General features: G+C 40.9%; 1 protein-coding gene across 4 annotated transcripts in view; it reads right to left on the minus strand.

Moving 5' to 3' along the window:
• Positions 1 to 257: 257 nt before the first annotated feature.
• FAM221B (family with sequence similarity 221 member B) overlaps positions 258 to 14836 on the minus strand; it is a 53205-nt gene continuing 38626 nt past the window's right edge. The window contains exons 4-7 of one of the 4 annotated variants that reach the window (XM_072607132.1): positions 3291 to 3401; positions 2899 to 3096; positions 2078 to 2197; positions 258 to 357 (exon numbers count right to left, since the gene is read on the minus strand). In XM_072607132.1, coding sequence (XP_072463233.1) covers positions 296 to 357; positions 2078 to 2197; positions 2899 to 3096; positions 3291 to 3401 — 491 coding nt within the window. In that variant the 3' untranslated portion in view covers positions 258 to 295. Of the gene's footprint in view, positions 544 to 2010; positions 2198 to 2898; positions 3097 to 3290; positions 3402 to 14836 lie in introns of all 4 variants that reach the window. The other 3 variants (XM_072607122.1, XM_072607138.1, XM_072607149.1) reach the window with 3 other exon arrangements.

The raw sequence follows: 14836 nt of genomic DNA on the forward strand, positions 1-14836 counted from the left end.
GCTACTACAGATATATATATATATACACACACACACATGTACTCAAACACATTAGAGTTCATGCAAACACAGCCATATTCATGTGCATTCTTCTGTGCTCAAATACATATGGAGACATACATATCACACTGCACACGTAAATGTACCTCCATATCCACAACACACTCCTACACATGCATATGCATTCACATGAATTCATACATAGGCTCCCAAAGTTTAGACATGCACTGGCATGCTCACACACATGCTTACACACATTTTTGTTCATCTATGTCCACATAATGAGGACATATCTTTATTTCCTGGCGTTGGGGCCCAGCTCACATGTTCTTATGCCGGGTGTAATACTGCACGTCCCTGGGGAGGGAAGAGCAGAGTAGGTGAGGGTCGAGGGTCAGAAGGGCTTGCTGGGGCCGGGACCAGAAGGTCCAGGGAGTCTAGAAGGGCCTGGGGGGCTCTGCTGCACAAGGGCCTCAAATTCCGAGGCAGGGAGGATGGTATCTCGAAGGGCAGGCATCTCAGCAAAAGGTATGTAGTCAGCTCCTGAGGGGGAAACCAGCATGGGGTGGGGGAGAGGGATGGTCATGGATGGTTGTAGGGGGGTGGCTGTGAGGAGTGGGTGACAATAGATGGGATGGCCAGGGAAAATGGTTAGTGTGGGGATGGTCTTGGAGGTATGGGGAATGGTTATATAAGAGCTGGTCCTAGCCCCAGGGAGAATGGCTATGGAGGGGAGTGGATTTGGGGGAAGAGGTGGGAAATTGGGGGAGATACATAAAAAAGAAATCAGGGGGATGAATGGGTTATGGGGATCAGGAAACCCCTCACCATATGACCCTCCCTCACTACACAGCCCTCTTTTCCAAATGGTATTTCTCACCATGTGACCTTTCTTACCATTTGATTCTTCCTCCGTATAACCCTCATCATTCTGTACAGCCAGCGTCAATATATGGCCTACCTTACCATAACTCCTTCCTTGACATATGGATCCCCTCTCCATATGGCTTCCCTCACCACCCTCATAAAGCCATCTTTCCATCTGGAGTTGTAAGGGGAATGCTCATCTTGCTTTGTTGGGATTTAATATGAATATCCAGTTCTAATGCCTATTTAACATATTGTATTCTATAAGAACACAATTAAGGGACTTTGAGATGTCTTCCTTCCCTTGGGATCCCATCACAGCTGTGATACAACCAAAGTCACATAGAGTCCATTGAGGGAGGAACTTGCCTAAGGAGGAGCTTGCTTGGGGGAAGCTTGCTTTATGGGAGGGCTTGCTTGCAGGAAGTCTTTCACACCTTTTGGTGTGAGTTTGGGGGATTTTGGGGAGTTGGTCTAATCTGATAACCTCAGTTTGAACCATGGTTTTCCCCTCACGCTCTTTGTCTGATAACTCCAAGTGAGAAGGGAGACACCTGGAGCAAGAGCTTGATTCTTTCCATCTAATTATGAGGATGGAAGGAATTGGGTCAGGAGTGGAAAGTGAAGGAAAAGAACCAGTGACTTGTTGCTCCATAAACTGGGTCAGCCAAACCAACCAACTTTGTTTAGACTTTAGTTTGAATTAAAAAAAATCTTCATTTTTTTTTTTGCCAGTGTGTTAGTTTTGTTTGTTTTGTCTCTTTCCCTTTAATTTTTGAGGAAAAACTTCCTTTCTATAAACTCTAGTATTGTTGTGGATAAAACCAAGGGGGGTAGGGAAGTGTATCTCTAAACTGCATAGGAAGTGTGCATGGTGATGACTGCAATCAAGTCAACTCCAAAACCTAAGGGTAACAGGTAGAATGGGAAGACAGGGAGGCAGAAGACCCAGAGAGATGGTTGTGATGCTACAGTCCTTTAGTATCTGGATTATTCATTATGATCCCTTTTGCCAGATGGTATGACATCATAGTTTTACCATATGGCTTAATTTAATGTATAACCCTACTTACCATGCAGCTACCCCTTCTCCAGAGGCCTCCCTCACCATGCCCCCCTCCCTTAGCACACAATCCCCCTCACCATATTGCTCCACTCTCCATATGTCCCCCTCACTGTACAGCTCCCTTTGCTGAACGGCTCTTCTCACCAATTGGTCTCCCTCCCTGCCTCCTCGTCTCCTCTGACTCAAAGAAGGTCTCATGCTCTTCCCATCGTCGGTCACATGCAGCACAAAGGAAGTTGGACTGGAAGAAGTTACACTGGCAACCTGTGAGAGGGCAGAGGGACAGCAGCAGCAGAGAACATAGAGGCAAATAGGGCATTCTCCAGTCTTGGTTCCCCTTGCCCACTTAGATCTCATCATCTCCATCCTTTTCACTTATCTTTATCAATCTCTCGATTCTCATTCCTGTCACCATCCCCATTTTTAACAACATCTCTTTCTCCATTGTCATTCCAATCCTATTCTGAACCCTGATGTCTCTCATTAGCCTACATTCCCATGCTCATACTATTCCCAATCTCTCATCATATCCCCATTATCTCCAGTCTCCTTCCTATTCTGATTTTGTCCCCTTTACCATTTCATCCCCAATGCCATCCTTATCCCCTATTTCCATCTGTAAAATGACATTTTTTTTGGTGTGAAATATATTGGGGTTGTAAATAAATCTCAATCCTTTGTGCAACCCAAAGACTCACTGGGAGGAGGGCTTCCCCCTTCACAGGGATTCCCTAATCCCACTTCTTTTCCCATCACCCTAGGCAAATAAATCTCATTAGAGTCCTTTGGGCACCCAAAGAATCACTAACAATACCCTTGGCTGCTTTCACTCAAGTTAATTCACTGAGTAGTCAGTTTTCTTTTGCATCTCCATTCTCTTTTCACCATCCTATTTTCCCTAATCAATTAGTCCCTACATCCCCCTCATTAGCCTTTCCCATCACCCATTCCCAGAGGAGGGGTACCGCGATGTCGACAGGCGTGGGACCCTGTGGCTAAGTGCTCCTCGTGATTGTGTTTGCAGCGACAAAGGGCCCTCCATGCTTTGGGGTCAAAACCAGAGCGTTTCTGAAGCCAGAACTCTCCTACTTCTTCTGGCCGTGATGGAATGAAGCAGAACATTTGACAGCGGCATGCAGTCTTGGTACAGGGAACAGATATATCTGTAGGGGAAAAATGGCATGTGGGGAGAGATCTGTCCTTCTTGTAATTGACAGGATCTAGTCCACTCCTCAGAGCCTGAGAGAATACGGGCTGTATCTCCCTGCTGTAAGACTGGGAGCATCTGGTTGCCCTCTGCTCTCTGCTGGTGAGAGAATTCTTCTGCTGTTCCTGCTTCTACCTTTCTCTTCTGTACCTGAGATGATCCGGTGCTGGGCCAGCAGGTGTCCACAAAAGCACTTTGACTCATTCCCAATCCGGTAGCAGTCCCACAGGTAATGAGGGCAGCGCCAACCAATGTAAAGACCTGAGGAAGGAAGGGTTAGGAGGTGATTGAGTTACAGAAAAGGAAGGGGCCGTTTACACAAAGTGGGGGTAAGTTAGGTTGACCAACTGACTGGACAGTTTGGAAGACCACTCTCCTTCATCTCATCACACACTCCTATCATTCACTTGTTTAGGGATACCGCCAGGGCTAATATCTCTTTCACAGGTAACATAACCTTTTGGTTCAGTGGAATAAGTGACTGGGAGTCAAAGATCCTGACTTCAAATGACCATTTTGCCACTTACTACATACATGAGCTTGGTCAAGTCATTAAACTTCTCTTGACCTCAGTTTCTCCATCTGTAAAATGAGGGAGTTGGATAAGATGACCACTAAGTTGTTTTCTAGCTGTATATTATATGAAATCTAGGAACATACCCCTACTAGGCTCATCTGTCCTCTAGGTACAGTAAATACCTTACTTATCCTTAAGAATTTTCAGTTGTCCCCAAATATTCTCACCTACTCCTGCAAGCATTTTCATTATGACAGTGAACTTTTATTTTTCTGGAGGCGGGGGAGATGTGACGATTGGGGTTGAGTTGCCCAAGATCACACAGCTGGCAAGTGTCAAGTGTCTGAGGTCAGATTTGAACTCAGATCATCCTGACTCCAGGGCTGGTCCTCTATTCACTTCACCACCTAACTGCCCCAAGAATGAACTTTTCTAGTCAAAGTTGGAGGATAATAAAATTTTAGGATGTCAGAGCTGTAGGGCCCTTCAAAACCATCTTATCCAACCTTCCCGAAAGGGAGATAGAAATAAACAATCTGGTGTTTTTTCTTCTAGCTCTGCATTTGCTATGAACTAGCTGTGTGCCTTTGGCCAAGTCACTTCTGTTTTCTGGTTCTCGCTTTCCTCACTTATAAAATGTGGATTTTAAACTAGCTGGTATCTTCTAGTTTTACATGCTATGATCCTATGAGATGTAAAAGAATCCCATCTGAAACCATTCTGGAGAACAGTTTGGAACTATACCCAAAGGACAACCAACCTGTACATATCCTTTGATCCAGCAATATCACTACTAGATCTATATCCCAAAGAGATCATAGAAAAGGGAAAAGGACCCATATGGACAAAAATATTTATAGCAGCTCTTTTTGTGGTGACCAAAAACCAGAAATTGAAGGGATGTCCATTAATTGGGGAATAGCTGAACAAATTGTGGTATATGATTGTAATGGAATACTATTGTACTATAAGAAATGATGATCAGGTGGACTTCAGAAAAACCTAGAAAGACTTACATGAATGGATGCTGAGCGAATTGAGCAGAACATTGTACACAGAAACAGTCGAATTGTTCAATGACTGACTTTGATAGACTTTCTCAGCACTGCAAGGACCTAAAATAGCTCCAAAAGACTCACTATGGAAAATGCCATCCACACCCAGACAAAGAACGATGGTGTCTGAATGCAGACCGGAGCACACTATTTGCTCTCTCTCTTTTTGTTTTGTTTTTTCTTCCTCATGCTTCCTCCCATATGTTCTAATTCTTCTATACAACATGACTAATGTGAAACTATTATTTAATAAGAGTATATAGAGAGGGCCTATATAGAATTGTGTGCTGTCTTGGGGAGGGGGGAGAGGAGAGAGGTGGAGAAAATTTAAGACATGATAGCTAACGTTGCAAGCTAAAAATAAATAAATTTGTAAAAAACAAACAAGAATCTCATTTGAGTTCTTTGTGCACCCAAAGAACCACTATCGATACCAATATCAACTTGGGAGGAGGCTTGCTTCCTCTCCCCAAGTTAATTCAACACTTATTAAGCACCAACTATGTACAAGGTTGTGAAACCTTACATTAAGCAGGAGGGTAGAACATGTAAAGAAACAAATAATTACAAGATAATTTGAGGAGAAAGAGCACTAATAACTAGGGGGAATAGTAAAGTCTTCACAGAAGAAATGACGCCTGATCTAAGTCTTGAATGAAGTTAAAGATTCTATTCAGCAGAGCCCAGAAGGAATGCCCTCCAGGCCCGTGTAAAGCATGGAGAGCTGAGCTTTGGTGGGCAGGCCAATTGAGTGAGGGAAGAGGAATGGTGTGTGACAAACCTGAAAGTCAGGCAGAGCCAGATTATATGGGGCTTTAAATGGCAGGGTGAGCAGCTTGTATTTTATCTGAGATGCAATAGGAAACCACTGGAGATTTATGAGATAAACATGGCAGAACCATGAAAAGGACCTTAAAAAAAGGAAGGGAGGTCCAGGAGCCTCTGGGTTAAGTGGTTTTAGCTCCAGGAGTAAAAGAATTGAGAAGTTTGTCAGGACTGGCTCTGAAGACACTAGAGATGAATTAAAAAATTATCAGTGGAGTCAAGATATAGTCACTGAACAACACGAACAGTTTTAATTCTCAAACTTAAGGTAGCTATATGTTTCCTCATTTTTTTTTTAACTTTTGTTCACAGTCTGTAATTACTACTAATAAAGACTCTTAAAACCTGAAGTGAGCACAGAAGCAAACCTTTGTGTGTTTGCTTCAGGGTCAGAAGATCAGAGAAGTTGAGGGATTTCATTTCCATGCTGTTGTGGGATAGGGTGGGGGGAGGAAGGAATGAAATCCTTTCCAGTCAGAGCAACCAGAAGGGAGCAGGTGGTAAATCCCTGGGGCCCCCTGGAAAGAACAATCATGAAAAAGGAGTCACCCTGTGACAGAGAAGTGTCCCTGAGAATCCGTACTGACAGGAAATCCTTTGTCCTCACAATCTGATTACAAGGACAGGGGATCTAAAACTTGGGACAGGGATAGTCTTTGTTCTTAATGGAAACTTTACAGGATGCTCAGAATTAAGAGCCAGGGGAGATGTTCATTAGAGAAATTGCAGGATGTCAGAATCCTAGGAGGTTATTCCAGTATGAAAGCTTGTCTGATGCTCACACCTGGAAAAAAAAAAAGGAAAGGAAGACAAGAGGAGGTATATAGAAAGGAGCTGACTACTGGAGAAGTGACTGAGGGTGGGGGTTGGGGTGCTTCTGAAGAACTGTAAACAGAGAACCAAACTCTGAGATAGAAGTAAAGGAAGAGAGGCTGAGAGAATCATGGAAATGAGTAGAGAGGGGAAGGAGTCTTAGTAGATCGTGGTACTCCCAGAGATAGCCAAGAGGTTTCAGAGATCTACAGCCTATCCTGAGGGGTTGGCTGATCTTCTTGTTAGCTGAGATAGTGCTAAGAGGTGAGAGGGACTAATTGACAATTTCCCCACTCCCTCTATAAATTTTCTGTGGGTTATTTTTTCCCCTATCTCCTCATTTGAGGAGATGTAGGAGGTTGCCCCCAAGTGTATAAAGGGAAGAGTAAACTCTTCTACTTGGTTTTTCATTTTTTACGTTCCTTATAAGTCTTAATTCAATGCTTTTGTTGTTGGAGTTGGGTGTCTTTTAAATGGTTTGGTAATAGTTGTCTTGTATGGAGGCTAGGAGCCATGAGTTGTTTAATTGATTGCCGGAAACTGTTTCATATTGAATCTAAAATGTAAAAGGGCTTTTGAGTTGTCTGGGATCTGTGCTACAGATGTATGCTTGATGTGAAATCCTAATTCAGAGCGGTAGAAACATTGGGACTTAAGGGGGTAAATTAAGCTGTAGTCATGGGAAAATAGTTGTGTGTGGGGTAGTAGAGTCCCAATTGATAGATTGCTACAGTGAGCTGAGGAATATGCCATAGTTATAACTGGTGCAGAGGTACAAGCAGCTGTGACTAAGGTTATTCAAAGATAGGACTGTGAAAGTTATATGGAAGTTACTTTGCCAAGAGGGATAGGGAAAGGGTCCCCTGGATACGAAAATGGTTGGGAAGGAGATTGCCAAAAGAAAACCATCAAAAATCATTATAGATGTTTGGAGAATACTTAAACAATGATTGAAGGTTGTTTAGATTATAAGAAGTTCACCAGGGGTCCCAGAGCCAAAAGAGAGGAGGATCTTAATAATGCCTAAGGTAAGAAATACAAGCCTTCTGTCAACAAGAGTAGGCAGAGACATTAAGACCAAAGAAGAGTAGCTTTGGACTGAGTAGAGGCGGATTTGAAGGACTTTGTCAGCCTGAAGAGTATCTCTCCTTTAAGAGAGGAAATAATTAAGAGAGCATTCCCTGCCCAAAGGGCTATAAAACTCTGCATACCTTTTGATCCAGCAATATCACTACTAGGTCTGTGTTCCAAAGAGATCAAAAAAAGGGAAAAGACCTACACAGAGAAAAATTTTTATAGCAGCTTTCTTCATGGTGGCAAAGAATTGAAAATTGAGGGGATGCTCATCAATTGGGGAATGGCTGAACAAGTTGTGGTATATGAATGTATAGAATTTAGAATGCTAAATGTAGCTCATGTTACCACAAATGATTATCATGCAGATTTCAGAAAAAGCTAGGAAGATTTTCATGAACTGACTGAGTGAAATGAGCTGAACCAGGAGAACATTGCACATAGTAACGGCAACACTGTTCAATGACCAACTTTGATAAACTTAGCTTCTCTTGGCAATACAATGATCTAAGACAGTTCCAAAACACTCATGATGGAAGATGCTATCCACATCCAGAGAAAGAACTAGGGATTCTGAATGCAGATTAAAACATATTTTCTCTCTTTTTTTCTTTCTCATGGTTTTCTCCTTTTGTTCTGATTCTTCTTTCACAACATGACTAATGTGGAAATATATTTAATATGATAGTACATGCATAGCCTGAAAAAAAGAGTGTGGCAGAGAGAAAGCAAAACCAGTAGGAGAAATGGAATTGAAAAAAGAATATGAACCACTCCAATAACAATGGCCATTTACAGAGGTGAATGAAGTGCTAGACTTCCTTCTAGAAGGTGGAAGAGTCACATATGGTGGGATTAAAATGACAGTCTATATGAGGTGCAGATCTAGCCAGAAATGAGGAAGCAGAGATCATTGACTGCTTCTCCTAACTCTAACTGTATGTATGACTCTGTAGATCCTGGGCAGGCAGGAGACAAATGAACCCTGGACTCAGGGCATAGGTAAACTGAGGTTCAGGGACATTAAGTGACTTACTTGCAAGCATTATTTGTGAGGCCAGGGTTTAACTCTTGGAAAAAGCTCATAAAGCCTTGGCCAGGCTGAATTCTATGAAAAGACAACCTTCCAAGTTGCAGACGTGGACATAGGTGTAATTAGACATTAACACGGACTTCAGAATAGGGAGCTACTAACACGGTTCCTGAAGCCTTCTCCAGGAGTTAATATTTTGCCTCCTGACTCATTGGGGGGGTGGGGGGAGAAGGAGAGAAGGTTAAAAATAAACAGTGACTTGGCTTTTATTTTTAAGTCAAGAGAGAGAGAGAGAGAGAGAGAGAGAGAGAGAGAGAGAGAGAGAGAAGAGATTGTTAGGGAATGACCTAAGATGACTTTCCAAAGAAGGAGAATGAGAGAGATACAGGCTGAAATTTCTGCTGAGTAATAAATGAATCTCATCTGCACATTTTGTGCACCTCAAACCTGATATTCCCATCTATGTTCACTTTTTTCCCCTTCTATCCTACAGGGTCTATGAAAGCCTGCAAAGAAATCCCTAGGATGAAAGTCATGTCGGGTATGTGGGACTCTCAGAACAAGTTAAAAATGAATGGGTTCTTGAAGAGGCTGAAAGGAAGCAGACTAAGTTTCCTTTGTATTCTGAAGAATATTAAATGTATCTCATGAATGTTCTGGGCTTACTCTCTCATGGCCTGCTCATGCTACCCAAAGAGTCAGGTTCCTTCTACAAACATAAGTCTTGATTGCAAGACTTAAAAATTTTTTTGAATATTTTCCTTTTCCCCAATTACATGTAAAAACAATCTTAATATTCTTTTTTTTTAAATTAATTTTGAGTTCCAAATTCTCTCCTTCCCTCCTTCTATTGAGAAGGCAAGCAATTTGGCATAGGTTATATATATGTAGTCATGAGTATAGGATTTTAATATTTCTTAGGATCATAGATTTGAGCTAGAAGTGATCTTAAGAGATCATATAATTGCATCCCTCCCCGATTTTACAGGTAGGTTAACTGGGGCTCAGGGAGGTTGTGTCTTAACCAATATACCATATTTGGCCACTGGACCCAGATGGCTCCAGAGGAGGGAGTGAGGCTGGTGACCTTGCACAGCCCTCCCTCACTTACATCCAATCCACTTGCATGTCATGGCATCACCTCCCTGATGTCATGGTCCTCTTGGAGAACGAAGGACAAGCAACATCAATAACCACAAAAATCTTCCAATTGTCCTTACCAGACTAGACATCTTTTGATATCTCTGTGCATAAGATGTCACCCAAGACTTAGATGGCAGTCAATCAAGTTTGTGGGGAGACAAGAAGTTGGAAGGGCTAGGGAATATGTTGGGTATTAGGAGCAGGATCTTAAAATATCTTGATGGGTTATAATGTTTCACCAAATTTAACAAGAGCATATTTAAGAAATAAATGTAAAGCTTTGAGCTAAGCTAGAAGGGATCTTAGAGTTCAACAAATCCTTTATTTTATAGGTGAGAAAACTGAGACACGGAAAGGCTGACTTGTTCAAGGTCACACAGAGTAAAGGACAGAGTAAAAATTTAAACTCATGATCTCTGTGGTCATTTAGAGTACTTTACCCTGTACCACTAAGTCTCTTTTGGATTTAGGCTCAAAAAATAATAAAAATAAAAAAAATATATACCCTATCGATAGGTTTTTCCTTTGTTTCCCTTAGATTGTTTTCCTTAGTTTTTTTTTTTAAGTTCCTTTTGGAGAAAAAAACTCAACTTGTCTGAAAAGAGAAAAGAAACCCCAAACATTCTGGCCAAGATGGTATAAAAGGAATGATTCCCACATACAGTGTTTTAAAACCTAGAAAGCACTTTCCTTTCAACAACAAGGTAGGTGATTCAAGTACTATCATAGTCATTTTACAGACGAGGAAGCTGAGGCTCTGAGGGGCTCAAGTGACCAGTCAGGGTCACACAGCTAGTAAATGTTGGAGCTAGAATTTTCACCTAGGTCTTTCTTGACTCCAAGCCAGTATTCCTTCCAGCATGCCAAAGTGTGTAGGCATGATGGTGACAGCGACTGTCCTAGCAAAAACTTGTAGAACTGAACTGAATGAATGAAAAAGAAAACATTTGTTAAGTGCTTACTATGTGCTAAGCATTGTGCTAGATGCTAGGGACAGACAGAATGCTGGGAAGGGTATGTCAAAGCTGGGTTACCTGAGGAAGTTGATTCCTTGCTGCCTATAGTTTTCCCTTATTGCTGTGGCCCTATTCTGCTACCATCTAGCACAAAACTCTGTACATAGTAAAAGCTTTAATACCTTTTTCACTGAATGAATGAGTGTCCTCACATTTGACCTCTAACTGTCTCCAGCTACTCCCAGGTGGTCTCACTTATTTCTCAGGTGATTGACTTAGTCAAGTTCAGAATATTAAAAAATATTTAGAGTCCTGTACTAGGCATACAGAGGGAAATACAGGGGCTGGAGCCAGCTCTTACCACCTCTTAGGGCTGATTGATTGTTAAATTTTTAGTGTGATTGTTTATATTTTGGAAATTGGGAAACACTATAGGGATTGATTTGTTTTGTTGATTGCCTAGGTTTAAGAAAGTGATAGAAAAATGTTAATAATTCAGATTAAACTTAAACGTGTGTTGCATGTACATTTCTTCCTGTCCCTCTCCCCCAGCTAGTTGTTAAAACGTTTACCAGCACACCCGTGGAAAAAGGTGATGTAACTCTGGATGGAAGGGAGCTTACGATGCATGGAAACATAGAATATACACAAAACCAACCAGGCAGGATATTTACAAAATAGGTACAGGCACAGTGTATAATTTAGCCAGCCCCAAACATCTGGATCTTAAACTTCTTGTTCGCTACACAGTGTATGTATGTACATACTGTTGTCCGTGGATAGAAGACTACTTGTTCCCAAATAGGTTGTTCTCCAGAATCTGAGGATGATGTCAGAGAACAGCCCCCTCTGAAAGTGAAGCTAACAAGGATAAACTCATAATGGATTGGAGCCAATGAGTCAACAGGCAGGGTGATGTGGCTGCTAATAAAGCTGAAGTGAGCTCAGGATGGAAGATAGCAGTGGAGTAACTGAGCAGCTCAAGCTACACCTGGAGTACTGCATTTAAGTCTGGACACCACATTTTGAGAGTACATGAGTAGACTATGGTCTCTGGAGAATAGAAACCAGGAGGAGGAGGGGACTTAAAGCTGTACTTTGGAAGGATTGCATAACAGAATTTGGGATGTTTAGCCTGAGCATGTGCCAGAGCCTACTACAACTGACTCATGAGAACTCCGAAATTGACAAAAGCTACAAATCAGAGCTTCATTCAATGAGCAATTATTAAGCACCTACTATGTGCCAGGCATTATGGTAAGCACTGGAGATACAAAAAAGGACCAAAAAGTCCTACCCTCAAAGAGCTCACAATCTAACAGAGGAGACAATTTATTTTGTTGACTAGATTTAAAAAAATGATGGAGAAAATACTAATAATGTAAATTAAACTTAAAAATGTGTTTGACATACATATTCCCCCCCCCCCAAGAGAACTGGTTGTTAAATATTTGTCAGCATACTCTTGGGAGGAGGGGGAGACTATAAAGGATATTAGTACCTCAAGCCCCACTGCTCCAGGGCGGACTTTCTGAAGGGATAGTCCCTCCTCTCATAGTCAGCCCAGGACCCTTTTTTGAGGTCTCAGGTGGTTGTTTTCTCTTTAGTGCTATGTATGTTTGTGTTTATAGTAATACATATATATATCATACACATGCACATATATGTATATATATAAATAAGTGTACACACATAAGGTATATATAAATATTTTGGGCTGGATCTATGAGTTCATTGATGAAAAATATTTGTAAAGTGCTTGGCATAGTTCCTGGCACATAATAGGCACTTAAAAATGCTTATTCTCTTTCCTGTTCCCTTTCCCTTCTGGTGTGGAAACTCTTTCTGCCAGTATAGATCAGCTTTTGCTCTGTTTGCACTCCCTGGGGCAACTATTTTGATTCTGAAGGGAGGTTAACTGGTTGGTACAAACAAGACTGGTTTTCTGTGGGACAATCCCCTAAGTATATTAGTAGGGGCTAGTGACAAACACTGGGAATGTTGGTAGACAAGTAGTAATTCTACATTTGGCAAAGACTACTGCATCCCAATATCCTTTTCTTTGTTTTTCCTCTCTTCCTTGCCTAATGGCAATAGCTCTCTCGTAGCACAAGAATAGGATCAAAATATCTGGTGCAATTAAAATGAGCTCATCAAGATAAAACAATAGTAATCTGATTGCTTGGATAATAGCTTAGCACATACAATATGCAAAAACAGAAAAATTAATGGAATCAGAATCACATTCTCTGAATTGGATGGAACTTTAGAGATTCTCTTGTCAAAACTGCTATGAGTCCACTCCCTATGGCAAGTTTTTTTCAACCTTAGCTTGAACACCCTTATCAATGGGGAACTCATTACTTAATTACTTAAATCATTACTTAATGAGACAGTCCATTTCATTTTGTGATAGCCCTTTAAATTGAGGTGACTCCTCATCAACTCCTCAATGGCCAAAACTCTTTCATCTTTCACTCATGAAAACATTCCTGATCTTCCTCAAAGCTTGAAACTCCTACTTGTTCTAGTGAACAGAGTACTGGACCTGGAGTCAGACAGACCTGAGTTCGAATCCAGTCTCAGACACTTATCAGCCATGTGACCCTGGGTAAATCATTTAACCTCTGTTTTGCCTTCATTTCATCATATGCAAAATGGGGACAATACCTACTTCCCAGGGTTGTTGTGAGAATCAAATGGGATATGAGATAATAACTGTAAAATGCTTAGCACAGTTCCTGGCACATCATAAGTGTCTAATAAATATTAGTTATTATTATAATTCCTGACTGTGAGCGAACTTGGCTCCTGAGGTTGAGAGATCTTCTACACCTCAGCCTTAATTACCTACCTCTGCTATGGCTACTGTTGTCGCTAGGTGCCCTCTCATAGGACTTGCTTCCCTCCTTCCTATCTGTCCCCTGTCTTCACAAATTCCCAAGCACAGAGGTGTGTTTTCTTCTTTTTTCTTTTAAATTTATGTACGTACACACACTTTATACATATATGCATATGCATGCACACACATGTATATGTGTATATATGTACACACACGTCATTCATATTTCCTGGTATTTTCCTTCCTAGAGAGCCATTCTTATAACAAAGAATAAAAATTAAAAAAACAAGAAAAAACAGTTCAGCAAGACTAACCCAGACATCAACCACGTCCAGTATCATAAGCCTGTGTTCCACATTCATTGTCCTCCACCTTTGCAAAGACAGGAGAGATGTGTGCTCTCTTATTTTTTATGGGGATCCAGCTTGGTTATTAGAATTTTATAACATTCAGTTTTGATTATCCTATTTTTTTATCTTATTTACATTGATATGGTAATAATTTATAGCAGATACGTTTATCATAGGCCTGTGGGGTTCCATTGCAACCTTCAGTACTCCCCAGTGTGGTTAGAACCTAATTAAAATGTAACAGAGAAATATTGAACAAAATAAATAAATAAATGAAAATACAATAGAACATAGGCAATGTTAATGTGTGGTTTTCTAAGTCATTGCAGGGAGGTTTAGTGGCCCCTTTTTCTATTTCAGTTTGATACTGGTATGTAGTATTTTCCTGGTTCTGCTTACTTCATTAGTTCATAAGAATCTTCCTATGCTTCTCTGTATCCACAATATTCATCATTTCTTACAAAGTTGTTCTATTACATTCATACATCACATTTTGTTTAACCATTTCCCAAATGATAGGCATCTACTTTGTTTACAATTTTCTGCTACAACAAAAAGTTCGGTTGTAAATGTTTTAGTATATATGAGACCTTTCTTTCTTATCATTGGTTTCTGTAGGATTTTCCAGGATAGATGGACCAATTTATAGTTCCACCAATAATGTATTTTTTAGTTGTTGAGTCTTTTCAGTCATGTCTGACTTTTTGTGACTCCATTTGGTATTTCTTGGCAAAGATACTGGAGTGGTTTGCCATTTCCTTCCCCAGTCATTTGATAGATGAGGAACTGAGGCGAACAGGATTATGTGACTTGCCTAGGGTCACACAAGTAAATCTGAACTCAGGAAGAGGAGTATTCTTGACTCCAGGCCTAGCACTCTATCCACTACATCACCCACCTGTGCCAAAAAACATTAGAGTTTCTATCTCTTCACCATTTCCCCTTTCCTCTTTGGTCTCATTTGCCAATTTGCTGAGTGTGAGGCAAAACCTCAGAATTGTTTGCATCTGTATTTCTGCTATTATTAATGATTTATGTAGGATGGAAACACCTTGAAAGTAAGGACTTTCATTTTCGTCTTTATTGTC

Source organism: Notamacropus eugenii, chromosome 1 (genome assembly GCF_028372415.1).
Source record: "Notamacropus eugenii isolate mMacEug1 chromosome 1, mMacEug1.pri_v2, whole genome shotgun sequence".
Lineage (NCBI taxonomy): Eukaryota > Metazoa > Chordata > Mammalia > Diprotodontia > Macropodidae > Notamacropus > Notamacropus eugenii.